This window comes from Microtus pennsylvanicus, chromosome 11, assembly GCF_037038515.1.
Source record: "Microtus pennsylvanicus isolate mMicPen1 chromosome 11, mMicPen1.hap1, whole genome shotgun sequence".
NCBI classification, from domain to species: Eukaryota; Metazoa; Chordata; class Mammalia; order Rodentia; family Cricetidae; genus Microtus; species Microtus pennsylvanicus.
In genome coordinates, this window is record NC_134589.1 from 52,994,382 (window position 1) to 53,014,635 (window position 20,254).

The 20,254-nt window shown below is 48.3% G+C and overlaps 1 protein-coding gene across 4 annotated transcripts in view; it reads right to left on the bottom strand.

Moving 5' to 3' along the window:
• Positions 1–20,254, bottom strand: part of Myh10 (myosin heavy chain 10) — a 139,167-nt gene that overhangs the window by 22,932 nt on the left and 95,981 nt on the right. For all 4 annotated transcript variants that reach the window (XM_075992102.1, XM_075992101.1, XM_075992099.1 and 1 more), the window contains 12 exons: positions 12,911–13,104; positions 12,700–12,821; positions 11,343–11,412; positions 10,937–11,097; positions 10,522–10,630; positions 10,301–10,432; positions 8,644–8,850; positions 6,900–7,037; positions 6,381–6,504; positions 4,520–4,691; positions 3,117–3,329; positions 31–175 (listed from right to left, as the gene is read on the bottom strand). In XM_075992102.1, the coding sequence (XP_075848217.1) occupies positions 31–175; positions 3,117–3,329; positions 4,520–4,691; positions 6,381–6,504; positions 6,900–7,037; positions 8,644–8,850; positions 10,301–10,432; positions 10,522–10,630; positions 10,937–11,097; positions 11,343–11,412; positions 12,700–12,821; positions 12,911–13,104 (1,787 nt within the window). The remainder of the gene's footprint in view (positions 1–30; positions 176–3,116; positions 3,330–4,519; positions 4,692–6,380; positions 6,505–6,899; positions 7,038–8,643; positions 8,851–10,300; positions 10,433–10,521; positions 10,631–10,936; positions 11,098–11,342; positions 11,413–12,699; positions 12,822–12,910; positions 13,105–20,254) is intronic.

Genomic DNA, 20,254 nt, shown 5'->3' on the forward strand with positions numbered 1-20,254 from the left:
TCTGAAAGAGAGAGGTTCACTGGGACTCACCCTTTTAGCCTGTTCCAGTTGCTCAGAAAGCTCCTCCAGCGCCGTGGCATGCCTCTGTCTCATGTCCTGGATTTGAGCTTCGTGGTTCTTAGTTTCGTCTTCGAGTGCCTTTTTCAGCTCTGCTACTTCCTGCTCACGTTTCGTGCTAGGGATACATTACGTGAAGATCAGAAATGGCTAACCGGTTAAATTAAAACTACTTGCTGTTTATGCTTAGTGTAAATGTACGCACGTCCTTTGACAGATACCAGACAGGCTGCTTCCAGTAAGAGGGCATGCTCACTACTGTGGCATCAGAAATCCTTCTAGACAAGTGAACCTGCTGTCCTGCTGCTCACTTAGAACCATTATCCACTGTGATGGCCATAAGGGCTGTCAAGTCCTTTTGTGTATCTGGCTTCACATGTACGTCAGACCTCTGCAGCGGCTAAGGTCTGAAGTTGAACTGGAACCCTCCACCACATCAAAAGGCAAGTCTCCTTCTTGTCAACTTAGTGAAGCGGCTGCAGGGAACTAATGCCTGCCCTTCAGCTGCAGCTGGCGAGGGGCAGGGCCAGCTCTCCTGCCTGCCAGGGTAGGGTAAGGGGGCATCTCTCCCTTGTCCACGCTGCTGCATGACAAGAGTAGTGAGGCCAGCGCTCCCATGCTCACGCCCCAAGCGCTGGCTTACACGTTTAATGTTTAAATCTGTCAACCTGAGTATCATGTCTAAGTACATGGCTTAGAACCTGGAGTCGCAAGACAGCTCTGTGTCACATGGGAGGTCCCTGGACTACCCACCTCTCTGTGGACCCCACTCTTGCTAAGACCTACACTAGCTGTCATGATTGCCATGAGCCCCACAGTTGCCCTCAAGGGCACCTCTGAAGACTTGCTGTTTGCTTTTGGACACATAGCTCATGTCGCCTGCCTCCCATTGACGTGCTCCCTCCTTGTTCTCACCAGAGAGGGCAGAGGTCATTGCCATGAAATGTCATCTAAACACAAGAGTCATCAAACTCAGTTCAGTCATCAGTCTCATTGGCTCAGAGACTTGGCCTGCTCTCTGCCAGTGCAGAGATCACTTCAACATATCCAGTGGCCAGCGTCCTGCAATCAGACTTCCAGCAAACCTGGCTACCAGTTCATCACCTTTTCAGTTTGATCCTGGTGTGAACTCTTTAGCTCTCATCTCTCCCCAGATTCAACAACCCCACTCCCTGTATGCCACCACTGAGCACACGCTGGTTTTGGTAAATGTGCACACATCGTTTCAGGGCAGCCCAGGGTAGCTCTACTTCAGACTTGTGGCACCCCTCCTGTCTCAGTCACCCAGGTACTTGAAATTGAAGGTGTGAACCATACGCAGTATAGTTTTATCTTTTCTTTCTTATTTTAAAGATTTATTTAGTTATTACGTATATAGTGTTCTGCCTGCGCGTACACCTGCATGCCAGAAGAGGGCACCAGATCCTATAGATGGTTGTGAGCTGCCATGTGGTTTGCTGGGAACTGAACTCAGGACCTCTGGAAGAGCAGGCAGTGCTCTTAACCTCTGAGCCATCTCTCCAGACTCTAGTTTTATCTTTTCAAGAGATGAATGGGAGAACTGATCATCTAAGGGGCCAGAAGCCTGACTTGGTGGTTAAGAGTGTACAAGGCTCTTGCAGATGTCCTGAGTCCCGTTCCCAGTGCCTCCACCATGTGGCTCACAACTGCCTGTAAGTTCAGTTCTAGGGGATCTGAGTTTTTGGCTGATCAGGCATTTGTACATCTGCACACATGGGCATAGACCTCAACCATCATTAAAAGATAAAAATAAAAAAGGCCTTTGGAGAGTGGATACGTCTACAATTTCAGTTAGACTTTTATAAAGCAGAACCTTGGAAAAACAGGCCAGAACTTAAAATGCTAATGCACGTTCACAGCCCAAATCTTGGGCGATGCGCTGGGCTGGCCACTGGTGTCTTTACCAACTGCTCCTGAAACCCTGCTCTGATCTCGGTCTCACAGTTCTCCTCAGCCAACCTGCTGTCTGTCATTCTCCCCAGGGCCTGGCTCCTGGTCAATGAGTAGATCTAGATGTCACACCCTGACCCTCCTGGGAAGGGGAGAACACAGCTTCCTTCTGGGTGCTCCTCCTGACTCCTGTATTCAAAAACACTTCCTCCTAGCCAGGTGGTGGTGGCAGTATTCTGGAGTTAGAGATAGGCAGATCTCTGTGAGTTCGAGGCTAGCCTGGTTTATAGAGCAAGTTCCAGGGCAGAGAAACCCTATCTCAAAAAAAGAAAACCAACACACACAATCTTCTGCCTCCCTCCCCCCAAAAAAACCCCTACTCAAATGACCCCTCCATATTCACTTTATCCAACACTGCAGCCTCCCACCAGGGCAATGGTAGCTGTTCCATCACCCACATCCCGGGCCATTGGCAGGTGTGTATGTGCGTGTACACTTGCATAACAATCTGAACCACTAGCCTAGTAGGTGTAAGTTCCCTTCTGCCTGGATTCAAGGTACCTGGAAGGAGCAAGTAAGAGCCAAGACAGCAACATGGAACGTGTCCCAATGGCCTCATAGATGACATCTATGTGCCAGTGGCCCTGCCTAATCTGAGCTGTGACTTGCTATGGGCTGACAGCTATAGGTTCCTACCTGTGAACCTTCTCATACTGTGTCTACCTATGCATGTGGGTACAGCCCCTGCCTGGCTCCTTGGGGAGGAGACACTGCCTAGTCCACACCCATGCTTGAGGGCTGCACTTGCCAAGCAAGCACCCTCCTCTGAGCTGCCTCTCCAGGCTTTTCACCTATCTGTACCCGCTCCTCACCTGCTCGACTTCCACTGTAGTGGCAACTGTAGTGCCTGCAGGGGCCAGGCCACTCCATCCATCTTTCCCTCTGGATCCATCCTTGTCCTCTATAAATCTCTTTGCGACCCTTCTGAGTATGGGTGCCCCACCCTTCTGACCACATCTCTCAACCTGCGGTGTGGTCACAACCACAGCTACATCATCACCAGACTCCCCGTTATCCTTCCGAGGGGAAGCAGGCTATTGGAACGACATCCTGAAGGAAAACCCAGCACGGCAGCCCCTCACACTCACCGTAGCTCCTGCTGAGCTGCGGTGGTGTCCAGAGTGTCCTCTAGCTCTGTCTTCAGGGCTTCCAGCTCCTCACTCAAGTCCCGCTTTTGCTTCTCAGCCTTGTTGCGTGACGCCTTCTCAGACTCAAAGTCTTCCTGGAGCTCAGCGATCTGGGCCTGCAGCTCCCGGACAACTTTAAGTGCGTTGTTCTTATGCAGCGTCTCATCGTCGCCTCTGTCAAAGATCCAGGCACAAAGCACTAGGTGGTGCTGGCTGGGCCAGGTCTTCTCTCTGACCACACCTCCCCTCCCCCGTCCCCCTGGGGGGCCTGCTGGGTGCAATGGTTCCCAGGTATTTCCAAACTAACAGTGGGCGTCAAAGTGAGAGGTGTGTTCCTCTACTTTAAGAGGTCCTCTGAGGTGAAATGTTTCGGTCAGAACACGGCGGGAGCAGGGCTGTCCCAGCTGGAGCAAACCTATGGTCAAGGCCTGCAACCTTCACACCTTCAGTTTCCCCTTTCTTTGGCACATCTTTGTACTCACGCATGGTTTCAGTGTTGGCAGGGGTTTCTGATGGGGAACAGTACTTAATTCTAGAGTTGCCCAAGTGAGAAGGCCAGCTTCCAAGACGGAAACTATCTGGCTGGACTCACAGTGAGAAGGCTAGCAACATTTTTAATAAGATGTTCTTCTTTCTCTTTTTCTTTTCTTTTTTTTTTTTTTTCCAAATTTGAGACATGGTCTCATTGAACCCAGGATGACTGTTACCTTTTGATCCCCCTGCCTCTACCTCCAGGCATGCACTTTTAGAATTAGTCTTCTGCAGTGCTGGGGTCAGGCTGGGGCTCTGGGCACGGTAGGCAAGTACTTTACCAGCCGAGTTACATCTCCAGCCCCATTACAAGTTATTCTGAGTTAAAACATGCTATAAATTAAATTAAGCTCCAAGACCATGTAGCCAACTAGTTAACTCTTTAAAAATGAGATATTGGATATAAATAAACATTTGAAATGTTTTCAATATTCTGAATGGCTTTGGACTAAATATCAGATCATGGACTAAGAGAGGAAATATTTCTGAAATGTTATTTCCTCCAATGTTCCAAAACACACGGAGACTAATTTGTAACTCACAGAAAAAACCATCTGGTGTGGTAAAAGAGCTGGCTCTCTGTGTGACCCTCCCAGGAATATGAGATGTGACAATCATCTGTAAGTCTAAATATTGACAGTGGTTTAAGAGACCTTACTGCCGTGATATAAACTGTGTACCGCTGGGTTTTTCATGAACATGTGTCATAAGTGACTTTAAAGAAACCGCATCCTGTTCCCTGGGGCTCTCTGATGCTCCCAGACATGGCCTGAGATGCAGGAATGTGGGCCTGCCCATCCAGCTGTCCCCCAGAGTGTGCTGGCACTGCAGACCTGGCCAGCGCGCCCTGAAGCTCCTCCTCCTTCTTGGTCAGCTGGATTTTGAGCTCATCGACCTGAGCCTGGAGCTCAGCGATCTGGTCCTGCAGGTCGGTTGTTTCACCGTCCAGTTTCCGCTTGGCCTTTTCCAGTTCCTGTCGAGTTTTCTCCTCCTTCTTCAAGCGTTCTGCAAGGCAAGACAGAGCAGCCCTTCAGCACACTGCAGAGCACACACAGGGAGTGGATGTGGTCACTGCCTTGATAACCCAAGTCAAGTGCTTGGTCATCTGAGACCTCCCACGATTGGCTGGGGAGAGATCAATGAGTGTGTGGATAGAAGTTTAAAGATAAATTGGGTCGTGTCTAACCATGCTTCCCTTTGGGGATGGAAGTTCACACAGTTAAGAGCTGAGGAGATCTGGAGAGTGAGCTGACAGGGAGGCAATACCAGTCAGTGCCTAGCCCTATCTTCTATCCCTAAGAAACACTGGTGAGATAGGAGTGGTCAGAGGCCAGGCATCTCCCCAGCCTCTCTGCTACAGTCCCTTAATAAAGGTTGGGGACCAATTCTGCTTCCATGGATTGCTCCCCTCTGAGTGTGACCTGTGAGTCCTGCAGGAGCTCTCTGCCACGAACATGCCACAGGGTGACTGATGGAGACATTTGCCTCATGGGCACCTCTTTAGCAGAGGGCCCAAAGGGGAGTAAAGAATACAAAATAAGTTTATCCTGACATTCTATCTTCTATCTATACCAACCAACCCGAACCACCGCCACCACCAAAGCCAAACCAAACACAAAACAACTGCTGTGTGACAATGGTCTGTACCCTGTCACTTGTATTTAATAAAATGCTGATTGGTCAGTAGCTAGGCAGGAAGTAGAGGCGGGGTGGTAATGAGAACAGGAGAATTCTGGGAAGAGGAAAACTCAGTTTGCAGTTGACATAGAGGAAGCCAGACACAGAGTAAGCAAGACTGAATGCCTCGCTGATAAAAGGTACCAAGCCACGTGGCTAACATAGACAAGAATAATGGGCTAATTTAAGATGTAAGAATTAGTTAATAAGAAAAGCCTGAGCTACTAGGTCAACTAGTTTATAATTAATGTAAGTCTCTCTGTGTTTCTTTGTGACTGAATGGCTGTGGGATTGGGCATGACAGAAACCTTGGTCAATAAACAACACAAAAACAAAAACCTTCCCCAACCCCGAAGTTTTCTTTTAAAAAAAAAATAACCCTATTTTTTCCCCTGTTGTAAAAGTATGCATTAAGAAAGTGAGTGGGAGGCTGGGCGGTGGTGGACACCTTTAATCACAGCACTCGGGAAACAGAGGCAGGCGAACCTCTGAGTTCAAGGCTAGCCTGGTCTACAGAGTGAGTTCCAGGACACCTAGGCTGTTACACAGAGAAACCCTGTCTCGATAAAGAAGAGCAAGCAAACTAGAGGGTTCACCACTGAAGGCCTGAGCAGAAGCACACACTGCTGCTGGACCAAGGACAGGACTTATATGCCCTCCTCTGCGTCTGCAGCCATCTTGATCCTGACATCACTTCCTCCAGAGCTGCTGACAGTTACTCTCTGTGAGGTATCACCCGGGCATTTCCAAGCAGTGCTTATTAGACAAATGCCCAGAACATCAGTGGCCTACAGAATGAATTTCCATCCTGAGCAAGTCATCAAAGTCAAGTTTAAATAAAGGAAACCCATCCTGATTCTCTTCCATCTGACCCTACGCGACATTCCCTGTAAGATCTACGTTAACAATGAAGTTCTCAACACAAGCAGTCACCTTGCCCGCTTCCAACCACTCCTGACCCAAGGACAACCCTAGGACTCCCGAGTCCCTGTCCTGAGCGTCTCTGCCTGCACCAACCTTCTAAGTCCGAGATCATCACTTCTTGCTTGTTTCTGACTTTAGCCAAGTTTTTTGCCTTTTCTTCCTCCTCAGCCAGCTGAGAGGAACACTCAGCAATGCGATCTTCCATGAGTTTCTTTTCCTAAGTAGAAAAACAATCTATTTCAGAAAAGACATGCAAAATTACACCCTGAGTTTGGGATTACTGATGTGAGAAAAAGTGGGTAACTGGGCCCTGCTGCTCCAGGGGCTGTATCCTCACAGGGCAGCTGCCCGGTGCCTGCCTTGTGCTCAGAGCCTGAATACCAGGTGAACTACAAGTGGCATAGACAGGACAGATTGGAAAAGGCTGCAAGGACTTTTGGCTAAATGGTGTGTCTTCAGAGCTTCAGACAGGAAGCCTTACAGAGAAAGTAAATGCAGCTACAATTCTCCAGAATTTTCTCGCCCTCTCCTTGTCTGCCTGAAGCCACATTCAGGGAGTGTGCCAAGCTCTCCCCTGGATTTCAGCAGCAGCACTCACGGAAATGCTCTTACTTTGATGAATTTGGAATTCTGGTCTTCAAGAAGCAGAACCTCCTCTTCCATCTTCTTGATTTTAGCCTCTGCCGTCACCTTCTCCAGCTGTAGCTTCTGCCGGGCCCCCTCCTCCTCATCCAGTTGTTCTTCTAGGTCCTGGTGAAGAAAAGCCTACATCAATCTCCCCAGTTCCTCTGTCAGGTTTAGCCACACGGCAGGAGCTCACAGGAGAGACAACACGCTTGTGTTCTATGTTCAGTGGGATTTGGAAGTATGAGGCAGATATTAGCGCCCTCGCAAGCAAAAGTACAAACTGGGTCAATCCGTAAGAAGCCCACATGGCAGGCTCTGCAAGATGCTTTCAAATATAACTGTAGGAAACTGTCACGGTGATTTGTATTTGAAAAAAAAAAAAAGACTATGAGCTGTGGGGAGCAGCAGTGGCTGTAACTCCAGCACTCAGGAGGCTGAGGCAAAGGAGTTGCAGGTCAGCAACACCAAGCCAAACACATACAGTGCTGCTTCTAATACCAGGAAAATTATGGAAAAAGCGTTAGCAATTAAGCTTTGGTACCTGTGAGATGGCATAACACACAGTAATTAAACTCCACACTGTACAATTACAGTAACGTGAGAACTATAAATGGCTAACGGCACGGCAAACACTGCCGGACTGAGTGAATCCCAAGCGCGTACCCATCTTTTCTCTAACATGCTTATCTTTCCTCACATCCTACATTACTGGATATGATAATAAACATGTGTTAGTGGACATGGTTGTACATGTCAACCCAAGAATAACTTTGCTTAAAGGTTTTAACTTATGGTCAAGTTCAGAATAAATGCTGTGAGGTGTAGCGATGACTTCTCTTGGAAAAGGTCCAAGTGCATCTCCAGGGGCAGAGCGCAGCACTACGGGCCTCCTTGCCACTGAAGTGTTCCAGGAGTCAACTCAGGACCCAGCTTCATGGGGACCCCCACCTTCCTTTTTTGGCTTATTCTAAAGCAAATCCCAAGCATGCTACTGCATCTGCAAAGCCTTCAGGCTGCAGATCTGAAGAAAATAATGGAGGCTCTTTAATAAATCCAGTTGCTTGTATCAAAATCTATTATGAATCTCACAGACTGTGACTAATAGGCCTGGAAACCCTCCCCTCATCTCTAGGTTGCTCTACCTTCTCTCCTCTCCCGGCCATCAGCCCCTGGCTCCCTACTGCCTGGGTTTTATTAACTGTATTCCTGGACCACACACGCACAAGGTGGCAAATGTTCCTGCAAGAGTCTGCTGCTGGCTTGTGAAGCAGTGGTGGCAGCAGGAAAAAGGGAGATGTGTGTGTGCTAGGGCACAGACAGAATGCCCAGTGTCTGCCATCTGTCTGGGTATTCACCATGTGTGAAGCTGTGCTCTGTGACTACAGCTTCTACTTCAAGGCACCAGGGCAGGGCTAACTGTTCTCCACCAGCGCTGCACATCTCTAGGAGACGTCCGTGTAAGCACTGGACTGACAACAGGAAGAACCACCATGCTCTAAGGAGTGCTCCAGACCCTGGGAGCTTTCTGACTTTTGAGTCTCCATATTGTAAGATGCCAAATCAGAATCATAGAATTCCTACTTAAAATAAACCCATGTTTGAAAAAGAAAAAAAACAACTTGTTAACTGGGGTTCAGACAAACGGCTGGAACACATGGCCTATTCTCAGTAGACACAGGAGTCCACATGCTCAGCAGACCCCAAAGACAGTGCTCGGCTGTACAGGCACCTGAATGTGCGCTTGCATCTTTTTCTTTTCATTCTGGAGGATCTGGTTTCTCTCCTCCTCCTCCTCCACCCTGGACTCCAGGTCATGGAGAATCTCCTCCAGCTCCTGCTTTTTGGCAGCGAGTCTTGCTCTCATCTCTTCTGCTTCAGCAAAGAGCTCGGTCTCAGCCTGAAGCTGTTCTGCAAGGATGTTCTTCTCTTCCAGCAGCTGAAAACACAACACAGGGTCAATGCTATGACTCGCCTAGGGTGGACACACCACAGACTCACCACGGTCCAGCGACATGGCTCGCCCAGGGTGCACACACCACACAGACTGACCAGAGTCCAGTGCCATAGCTCATCCAGGGTGCACACATCAACCAGACTCACCACCATTCCAGCAGTCAATGTCCGCTGCTCAGACACAGCAAGTTAAAAATAGGGGACACAGAGAGACCCTGCCTCAAAACAAACAACATTGGTGTAGGAGGTCCTTCTGTCTATGTGTTGCTTTCATTGGTTTAATAAAGAAACTGCCTTGGCCTTTTGATAGGGCAGAACTTAGGTAGGTGGAGTAGACCGAACTGAATGCTGAGAAGAAGGGCAATGTGGCAGATGCCATGAATCTCCTGCCTGAGACAGACATAGGTTAGAATCTTGCTGGTAAGCCACAGTCATGTGGTGATATACAGATTTAATAGAAATGGGTTAACCAAGATGTGAGAGTTAGCTAATAAGAGGCTAGAGCTAATGGGCCAGGCAGTAATTTAATTAATACAATTTCTGTGTGGTTATTTCGGGTGTAAGATAGCCATCTGGCCAGGACGAAAAGCAGGCCCTCTCTCCTTGTAACACAACATATGGCAGAACTTTCAAGTACGTCTTGTGTGTGTATGTATAAAATAAACTACATGAAAAGATTTTTTGGTTGTTTCTGTTGCCCTAAGTTATCTTGAATAATCAATACTAAGCTCTTACCACTTTAAGAACTATAGCTTGTCCATTTAGTTAGGAAGGGACAGATAAACAGAGAGGGGACTATTAAAGTGTTATAAAGGTTCCAGGTGCAGTGGCTCATGCCTGTAATCCCAGCACTTGGAGTGCTGAAGCAAGAGGTTGCCATGATTATGAGGCCAGCCTGGGCTACAATGTGAGACTCTACTGAAAACAAATCAAAACAAAATACTAAAAACAATAAAATTCTTGGGAACTACCAATGCCTGCCAAGTGAATATTCTTGGCTTTCCACACTGATACTATTGTCAGTCATAAATGCTCCTCAGCCTTTGCACGTGCACGCAGAGGGGCGCTGCCTCAGGTCCCGGGCACTGAAGCAGTGCAAGTGGGGTCCTGGCTCAGCTGTGCTGCCCTCCGCTTTTTCCTTCCCTCACAGGCAGACACGAGGAGGCACATGGGGAGCCCCATCTCACACAGGGTTAGACACAAGCTTCACAGCCAGCACAATCCACTGTGTGTTCAAAGAATGAGAAAGGCCAGGTGCAGTGAATTTTAACCTATATAAATCTGAACCACAAGAGCCAGCGGAGCTCTTGTGAAAACACGTACACTTTGAAAATGAGTGAAACCCCCTAGTACAACGACGCAGTGGGCGTGGCTACTTATAATTATCCTGAGGGCTGCTGAGTCAGGGCCGACTGCAGAGGAGGTGCACACACCTGCTGGTGCTTCCTCTCCATCTCCTCCAGCTCCCCTTCCACCTTCGTCTGCTTCTCTTTCACCTTCAACAGCTCCTCATCTTTGGCCTGGAGTTCTTCCTCCTGGCGGGTCACTTGGAGGAGAGGCTTCACCTGTGACGAGTTGAACAGTTCATCACTATAGCCCTGCCGCATTCCTGCTGGCCTCAGTTTGCTACGAGGAAGACCTCAGCCCAGCCCACCTTGGTGAAGACGCGCCACCACTGCCAGTGCCGCAGCTTCAGGTATGCCGCACAGTTCCGCTGCAAGACCTTTAAGGCACTTAGCTGTTGCTGTTTCTTGGCAAAGGCCCTGAAGAACAGGAAGGAAAACACAGCTTCATAGGTGTTCATGGGAAGGCCGTCTTAAGGCAGACAACCCTCAGGGACGGCTTTCCCAGGACCTCAGCTGAAGCAGACCCCAACCCTTTTGTTTCTCTTGTTGGTTCTGTGTGTTGTTTAGAATGTACATCTGTTCACCCAGATGCTGCTCCTGTGGGAATGCACCTTCCACAAGGGTAGAGCCTGTCAGTCTCATGCCCTCTTGCATTATGGGAACAAATGCAATACCCAGCCCAAAAATGTGCTTCAGAGGTGCTGGATTCACGAGTTTACTTACTTTCTGGCTAGGTAGCCTCTGCACACAGCTTGGAAAAAGATAATGATATCGGTAATTTTTAAATCCCTTTCTTCTTCTAAGTGCGCCAAAACTCCAGCTCGGAAAAATATCTTGCTCTGTCCAATTCTATACAGGTTTGGGTCCAGTTCTAAAGCCCGGATCTAAGAGAGAAGGATCCTGCTTATTTTTGCTATCATCATCATCATCATCATCATCATCATCATCATCATCATCACCACCACCACCACCACCACCACAATAAAGAATCCAGGTGCAGTGGTACACGCCTTTAATCCTGCCACTTGGAAGGCAGAGGCAGGCCGATCTCTCTCTCAGTTCCAGACAGAGCTATACGATAGAGACCCTGTCTCAAAGACGCCAAAACAATAACAAAAAGAAATCTTACCATCCGCTCACAGGCCTGTTTGCCATCCATGAATCCTTTAGGAATAGCGTTGGGAGTTAGGATCTCATATCTGGAGAAAGAAAAGACAGAGCAATGACCGGCAGCACAGAGACTTAGAGCAGAGCTAGAGATGGGCAGGTCCAGTTCCTACTCAGAAGTGGAGTAAAGACAAGGTTAATTCTCTCAGATTGAAGCGTAGCCTTAGGGGTCTGGCAGAGAAGAATCAAAGCTGGTATTGAAAACCTTATGTTTTTCTTCATTTCCCACAAAACATCCAAATATTTAAGATGAAAAAATCTGAGTCTTTGTACAAGACTTTGGACAAGCCAGTCAGCTTGTTATCAGATTATAAAAAGGCCACAAGAGCAATGCCACAAGCTTCTGTGCAGAACCCTGGAAGATAACAGGGTGATATCCAGCAGGGCACTGGTGTGCATGTACTCATGGTCACTGAGTTCTGTGTTTAAAACTCTTTGTGAATAGCCATGCCTCAGCTAGAAAACCCTGCAGCAGAAAGTCAGCCATTGTAACTGGGTTATCTCAGACGCCACTTAGGTCTTCTTTTCCTGGCAGTAAGACCAGACTACCAGGCAGTGGCTGCTGACAGCATCTCCTGATGACGCCTACAACTGCAGCAGCTCCCAGGAAGGTACGAGGGGGCCCGGATGGATGACAACACTAAGGTCACAGGGACCCTTCTTTGACCTGGAAGCCCCTAATTATTTTATGGATCAACAATAGGCATATTTTGAAATCTAATTTCCAGGAGAAAAAGGAAAAAAAAAAGAGCAACTAAGTTAACAACTTTAGAAAATCACTTCCCAAAGCATTTCCCACCATGTCTGTCAGTTGCTACTGCACACCAATCAGTTTCTTCCCTTTAGCTTTTATCTTAATCTCTCATCTATTCACTTTTCTGTTATTCTAGAGGTGTGTCATTGTGTGCACACACACATACACTGGAAAAATTTATTATGCATAGATTCATTTACTGAACAAAGATGGAACCACCCCAAAATATTTTCATAAATCTTTCTGGAGTATCTTAAACTTCTATTTATTTTATTTGTATTTTAACACAACTACTCATATATCTTTAAAATACCTGTTATATTAAAATACATATTAAAATTTCAAGTAGATGTGTCTGAACGAATGTTAAATTTCCAGCTGTTGTTCACCCCCTAGTTAACTTCCAGGCTTTGAAGATGGAGAACGTCTCAGCGCTCAGAAGCAGTCAATCAGGGTCTTCCCTTTGCAGGACCATACATAGGAAAGCCTCCCTCCTCTTATCAGCATTTTCATTCATGCTAAGGTAAGCTTGGACACAGACACAACAGGGAAAAGTTAGCGATACCTCTGTCTGAATTCCTGGAAAACTATCCGGTTGGGGAAGCCCTGGCGGCAGATCCTGATCCCTTCCAGGACACCATTGCAGCGAAGTTGATCTAGCACGAGATGTGGATCCAGTTTTCCAGCCTATGTGAGCAAACAACAGTTCCCAGTTTAATCTCAGTGGCCTGGTCCCGGCCAGCTCAGAACATGAGCATGCATTCTGCCTCACATACCCGCTTCTCATGATTCGGAATGATGCAGCGAACGAAGTTGGGGTTGGTGTTTCGGAGAGTTGCCATCAATTTGGTGAGAGACTCCTTGTAGAGCTGCCCAACAGTACGGAACATGCCTTTCTTGGTTTTATATGCAGAGCCAAAAGCTGTCTCAGTCATACCAGTGACTTGATCCAGACCTACAATGCGGTCCACTGGGGAGAGGAGAGGAGACAGCTGTGACCCAGGTGAGGCAGGGGGGGATGGAGAGACAGTGATAGTTCAGCAGCACAAGCTTTGTGAACAGATGGTGAGAGGTGCCGTCTAGGAAAGGCAGGCAGCACATTCAGACACTGCACAAGCCGAGGAGCTAACAGCCACACACTGATACGGCAGGACTTTGCAGTACCTCCACAAGTTGCGCCTAGCACCATGGGGGCAGGTGCCTTCCACTGCGCTAGGCTAAGGTCTGCCTGCGAGATCTGCCATTACCTGGCAAATGGAAGGATCTCTGGCTGGCATTATTGATACACAGACTGATGCTGGGAGAAGTCTCCCGAGAAGAAATGGCTCAGCAAATACTCATAAAGGAAAGTTGACTGGACAGATCCACTCAGTGGCTACGCTCAGGGTTTAGGGCCCGGAGTTCTCCTGAGCCAGCACATGCCCAGTAAGAAAACCATCTGAACCTGAGGAGCAAATGCAGGAAGAACAGCTCACTTCGATTCCGAGCAATGTGTGAACCTCAGCTGTCTCCTCAAAGTGCAAGTAAATACAAGACCACACACCGGGAAGGACTCTTCTGAGAACCACTGGCTGAGCCTCTTCAGACTTGCCCAGATGGTTAAAGCAGATGGGGTTTTCACAGGTCAACACAACAGGCTCTTCTAACGCTGAGACTGAAAGAGTACCAGCCCCTACTGCCTAAGGGGCCATGTGCTTTCTTCAAACATTTTGAGAAACTAGAATAGGAATTGACCTGTCATCGTTCATGCCCTCCTCAACTCTGAGAGCCACCTCATCTGTGTGGGGACCGGGCCGTAGGTAGGGGCTCTATGCACAAGATTGCAGTTGGATCTTGACTTTCGGTGAGGTTTCTACAGAAGAGGAGCTCCTGGTCAAGGGGTAAAGTACCTGAGGCAGGTCTGGGATGGAAGCTGGACGATGGCTGAGGGAGAGCTATGTGGTTTCCAGGCCCATGTGTGGGAGCTGCCCCTCTAAAGCCAGTATCAAAGCGACTCCTTGTGCCTGTGCCCTGGAGTTCACCCATCATCTGGGACTCACTCTTCTCTGTCCCTTTCACTAGAGCCTACTAACAATCACTGCTTCCTGTCCTGTAAGCTTCCATCAAGTATGTGTTAATCCGTGTCTCTTTCTGGATCACCAGAGGCCAGCTTCTTTTCAGAGTTCATGCTTGCCACTCATCACCTCCACTACCTTCCCAGTATTTGGCCCACTGGGAAGTGAGCTTCTAGCCCAGTCTTCCCGCCCTACCCAGTACAGTCCAGGCAGGAGCCCACCTGTTGCTAAAGCAATGGATGCTGTCCTGTGCCTGTTTTCTTTGACCCCGGATGTTTACCTGCTGACCACCACAGCAGACTCCTTCACTTCGGGCTCTCTTGGCCCTGCCTACGCCCACTCCCAGCTTCTCCAGAGCCTCTCCCCTTTCTGCCTCTAGCTTTTAGTCCTGTGGTCTAAGGTAGGGACCTAAGCTCACATGAAAGCCTTCTAGGACATGGCAAGAAAAGAGCACAGACATCAGCCCTCGTCCCGTCTCCAGCCACGCTCTCAGTCATCTCACTTCATTGATTAAACTACAGATGCCCGGCTAACTAGCGCCCAGCCACCAGATGTGTTTCATCACATCTGTACATCACAGAGGCACCTCTGTCTTCTCCAAACTCTTGTGAAGTGCCTACGATGTCTGCTTTTACAGTACTACATCTGGTCTCATGCAGTATTGTAACATCTGTTATTAACATTCTTACTTCATATGTTAGTGATAGAACAAAGCATATTTTTAAATATGTTTAAATCATAAAGTGGGAAGTGCAGTGAAAGAAAACAGCAAGATGCTGAGGGAGAAACATAGTTAAGAGATCTCTCTCTGGGCGCTGCAATTTAGTATGTGAAGACTAAGGATGAGACAGCGGGCCAATGAGTGCAGGGCGGGCAGGGCGTGTGGGGTTGGGGGATGACACGCTCCTGGCTGGTGGCAGTCTGCATGAGTGACACGACAGAGGAGATGGCCCAGAGGGTCAGGGCACGTTCTCATGGCAGGATCTTTGCTTGCATGATTAACTCAATATGAAAAGGAGATGTGTCAAGGACAGCTCCTAGAATTCTGGCTTGAGCAGCTGAGAACCTGGAGGGTGAGATCATGGGTTAGATGGGAGAGAAGTGAGCTTGTGGTTGGGTAGAAAGGACCTAAGCTCTGGATGTGATGTGTCCGCATCCCCCAAAGTAGAGGGGAGTGCCGAGGACAGGTAAGATGCCATAGCATGTTGCTAAGAAAAGAGGCTGGAACAACAAAGCAAACTGGGTTTGTCAACATGGCTGTTCAAGTTATGGGGCTGATAAGCTGCCCCAGGGGAAAACAGACACAGATGAGGGCCTGGGACGACTCTCTAAGCTGGACAAGGGAGGAAGAGGACAATGGCCAGGAGGAAGGGAACAGATAGGAATAACACTGATCCATTCTCTACCACCATCTGTTCAGTGTGGGCTTTGCTCAATCCAGGTAGAAGCTGGGAGTCAGGGAGTCTTCCTGCACCCAGCTGCTGCTCTCCAGCCTGGCAATTGCCCTTCCTGCTGACTGGGGCCCGGCAACTCTCCTATGCGGCTCTTCCTCTGGGCTGCTGTCCCATTTATTTTCCACTCCTGGCTGCCACACCCTTCCGTCCGTTCACCTTCTATGCCAGTGTGATGTGTAATGGAACTGGGATTTCTCCCAGTCTGTCACACAGGATACAAGGAGCGGCATAACTTGAGCCAGAGTCAGACACCTGCCACCCATGAGCTGTGTGATCTTAGTCCCCTCCTCCGAAACAGAGCCGAGGAGATGTGCTTCGTGGTGAGGTGGCATCTGAACCATGCTTGGCCCTCCTGCTGCCGCTCTCCAGCCTCTCCCCCGCAAGCCTGCATTCCAGCGCAGTCGCAGCCTCCGATGGATCAGGACTCGTCCATCTTTTCTTTTTGCCCTCCCCTGCTGGCCACATGGCCAACTCCCCAACACTTGCACGTCTCAATTCCTTAACTTCCTCAGATTACCCTTCTTTGGCTCTTGCCCCCACAGTGCTCACAAGGCACAGCAGGCTAATTCCCTTCTGTGACCTTTAACTCTTAGAGAAAAGTTCCAGAGAAAACACCACACGCTGTTCTAGGCATCTTTTCTGCTTGACTCAGCTTTCCAGGGAGGCTATTTCCCCAGCATCTCACATCCCAGGGGCTTGGGAGCTGTCTCCATGGTCACTCTGACCTATGACCACTAAGCCAGGACAACTGCTACTGTCTCCCTGACCGCCCGGTGAGGGCCAGAGCGTGGTGCGGGCCAGAGCGTGGTGTGGGTACCTAGCAGCTATTGATTGAACGGTGGCTGGTGGAAAACAGACATTACCAAAAGAACAAATTATCACTGCCACAAGAGAGATGGTGCCACACTTACTTCCCAAAGATTCATGACATTAGCTTTGCAGTAGGCCAGCGGTGGGGCAGTTTTGTAACCTGCGTGCCACAGGTCCAGCTCACAATGCCAATAATCAAAAGCACTGCCATCATCAGCCTGATTTCAAATTTAATAGCTTTGGATTGCTCTTTGAAATTATTCAAGTTTATTAAAAATTAATACTTTAAACTTTCAGGTTGTTTTAGAATTTACCACTTAAAACTAGGGTTGGCTTCCACCACTGAGCGAAACTGTCCTGTTGGTAATAGAGAGACACTGGAGGAGAGTCATTAATGACTAGGAGCACATCAGTAAGCGTATGATTTCATTAAAAACCACGACTCGGATAAATTTCTATTCTAGAAGGGTCTTTCCTTATGCAAATGACGAGAACAGAAGCAGAGAAAGGCAGAAAATGAAAATTCAGACGAGAGCATCAGCAGGCTGCAGTGAGCAGAGCCCTCGGTCGCCAAGCCCGGCTAGGGCTGGTGGTGGGCACGTGGGTCCACCCTGGGCTCCCTGGACGGTGCAAACAACTGCCAAATGTTCCACTACCCTTTACTGCCCTGTGAATCTTAGACAGTCAGAAACTAGGTGGATTTTATACTTATAATTTCAGAAAAGGGGATCTGTCATTTATCTCACCATAAAACTGCCATCACCAGGTTTTATAGAGGGTGACGTTGTCTAGGGCCAAGGACCTTAACTGTCCCTGCCTGTGGAGGACAACCTAGGAGATGAGGAGGCACAAGACATTTTCAAAGATCTGGCAGAAACATTAGTATCTGCTAAGCCTTTTGAAGTGTTTGAAATTTACTGTCGCTAATGTGAGTCAGAAGAGCGAGGAAACCTACTCCCTGTCCACTTTAATAGCCAGTCAGGGACGGCTAAGCATAGACTACATTCTCCTGGCAACAGTCTCCAGTGCGGCAAGCCTCAGGTCCCCCCCCCCCCCCCACACACACAATGTTCGCAGCAATAGAATACTTCCCTGCTGAGTTAGTGGCGCCTACTCAGCACCTGCAGATCTACAACCTGCACGTAGCTGGTGCTCAGGGCCAGCCTGGTGGAATAATCTTAGCGGACATAGAAATTTTTCAGAGGGGGCTGGAGAGATGGCTCAGTGGTTAAGAGCACTGACTGCTCTTCCAGAGGTCCTGAGTTCAATTCCCAGCAACCACATGGTGGCTCACAGCCATCTATAATGAGACCTGGTGCCCCCTTCTGGCTTGTGGGCACACATGGAAGGAATGTTGTACACATAATAAATAAATAAATTTAAAAAAAGGAAGAAAAAAAAAAGAAAGAAATTTTTCATAGATTCCAGGAGGCAGAGATTGATAAGATCATGGGATTGAAGGAGAAAGAAAGCAAGCTTTCTTACCCAAGCACTAGAAAACCAGAGGACTGGCATGGCTCTCCCTTCCCTCCCCACCCTCTTCTCCCACAGGGCAATGGTTCATCTGCCTCTTCCTGTCAGGTTGATACTAGGATTTATATGGATATTGGTGGTCCATCCTGACTGTCTACTAGCTAAACCTGGGGACACTACAAGTTAATGTGGATTTGATTAAAAACAAAACAAGAAAATAGACAGTTATTACTTCTCATAATTAAAGCAGCTGCAGATGCAGCCATAGCAACATGCACATTTCTGAACATCAAGAACTAGCGCAAGCTGGGTGTGGTGGCTCACGTCTTTAATCCCAGCACTTGGGGGGCAGAGGCAGGTGGATCTCTATGAGGTCAATCTGGTCAACAGAAGAGTTCCAGGACAGTCACGTCTACACAGAGAAACCATGTCTTGAAAAAACAAACCAATGAACAAAAAAGCTAGGCCACTTCCCATGCTCCTGTGACCCGTGTCCTTGTCAGGTATCAGTCACCCCAGTGCCGAAATGATATTTCTCCTTGAGTGTTCAATTGGTAAAACCCCAGTGTTGAGGAACATTCTTTTCAGGTGTGTGGCTTTTGTTTACGCTGCTTTTGTTTATCTCTGTGAAGCTGTGTTATTGCGCCTGTCTAAAACACCTGATGGTCCTAATAAAGAGATGAACGGCCAGGAGCAAGGAAAGGCGGGGCCAGCAGAGAGTATAAATAGAAGGAGACTAGAGACTGAAGAAAAAAAAGAAGAGCCAGAGAACAAGGAGAGGAGTCACCTAGTTGCACAGCAAGCCATGGAGAAAGAAGTAAAGAAAGGCATACAGAAATAGAGAAAGATAAAGGCCCAGAGGTAAAATGTAGTCGGGATAATTTAAGAAAAGCTGGCACTAAACAAGCCAGGCTAAGGCTGGGCATTCATAAGTAATAATAAGCTTCCGTGTGTGTGATTTACTTGGGAGTTGGGTGGTAGGCCCTTCAAAAAAACCAAAAAACATCATACAGCAGTCAAGATAAAAAGGTATCATGGACCATGTACAACAACATCCATCCAGCTGAAAGATGAAGATGTCACTAAGCACAGACAGCCAAGCCCCGCCCCTAGGGTGGTATTAGGACAGGCACTGTGGCCACTGGACAACTCTGCCACTCAGTGGTGAGCACTGTCCTGCCATGCCTCTTGCTTTTCCTAAATGGAACTTCCACTGATGGCTTCTTAAAAAGTGTGTTGAGAGGTTTCACTGTGTAGCTCAGGCTGGCCTTGTGGGTCTGCTGCCGCAGCCTCCCCAGCGCAGGGCTACAGGACACACCATGCTATCGGGACAGGGACAGGGACAGGGACAAGACTGCTTGTAGAGCCAGAAGATCCTCACGGCAGGTTTTGAACACAGCTAAAGTAAAGCACTTTCCCCTAAATTAAGGCAAATCTGACTCTCAGTCCAGTTAAGTACTGCTACTGTATCTCAAGACGGCTTCTCGGCAAGATGGTCAGTTGTAGGGAGCCTCGGCCAGCAGCTCAACTCGCTTCATGGCATTCCCACATTTGGTGGTCTTTTTTCTCTCCTGGTACCTTTCAGGTCTGTTGGCTGCAATCCATGTGGGCCTCAACACCTGACTGGTACCATATACGAAGGGCGTGTAGGCACAGTTCAGTGTCAGGTAGATGGTTAGAAACCATGCAAGTCTAGAAGCACGGAGTAGCCCCAGCATCACTGACTCTGAGGTACTGCTCTCTGTGTGCTCAGTGTCCTTGCATCTTCCGTATCTGCTCTGTCTTCAGAAATCTGGACTCCACAATAAACAAATCATTCCTTGAGGCTATAGTAGAAGCCTGGAGGACCCACATGTTTAAGTTGGGAATCCCTCCACTCCAGTCCTTCCTCCTTTCTTATATGTTCTTTGGTGCTTCTCAACATCTCCACCCCAGGCTCATTTTTTATCCTTTTTGTTTTGTTTTAGGGGCAGGGCCTACACAGCCCTGGCGACAATCACTTGGAAGCACAGCATCCATATCAGCGTGCAGGACTGCCAGTGTCTCCTTAGAGGCCAGCATGTCAAGCCCTACACAGTCAGTCCCAGAAACTGTCCTGTCTTCCAGGAAAGCACCGAAAACACAGCCTCTCGGATATTCATCTCTAAACCCTACACCTTCCCATGGGGTCTCTCAGACCTATAAACAGGTTTTGAGGAGAGAAGAACTTTGCTGCATAATATTGACAAAGTCAAGGTCTGCATAGATGAGTGGGCGGGATCTGAGAGAAGAGTCTGAGACCTTTGCCACTTCGGTTGAGGAGCTCAACCAAAAGTCACTGTGAGTCAGA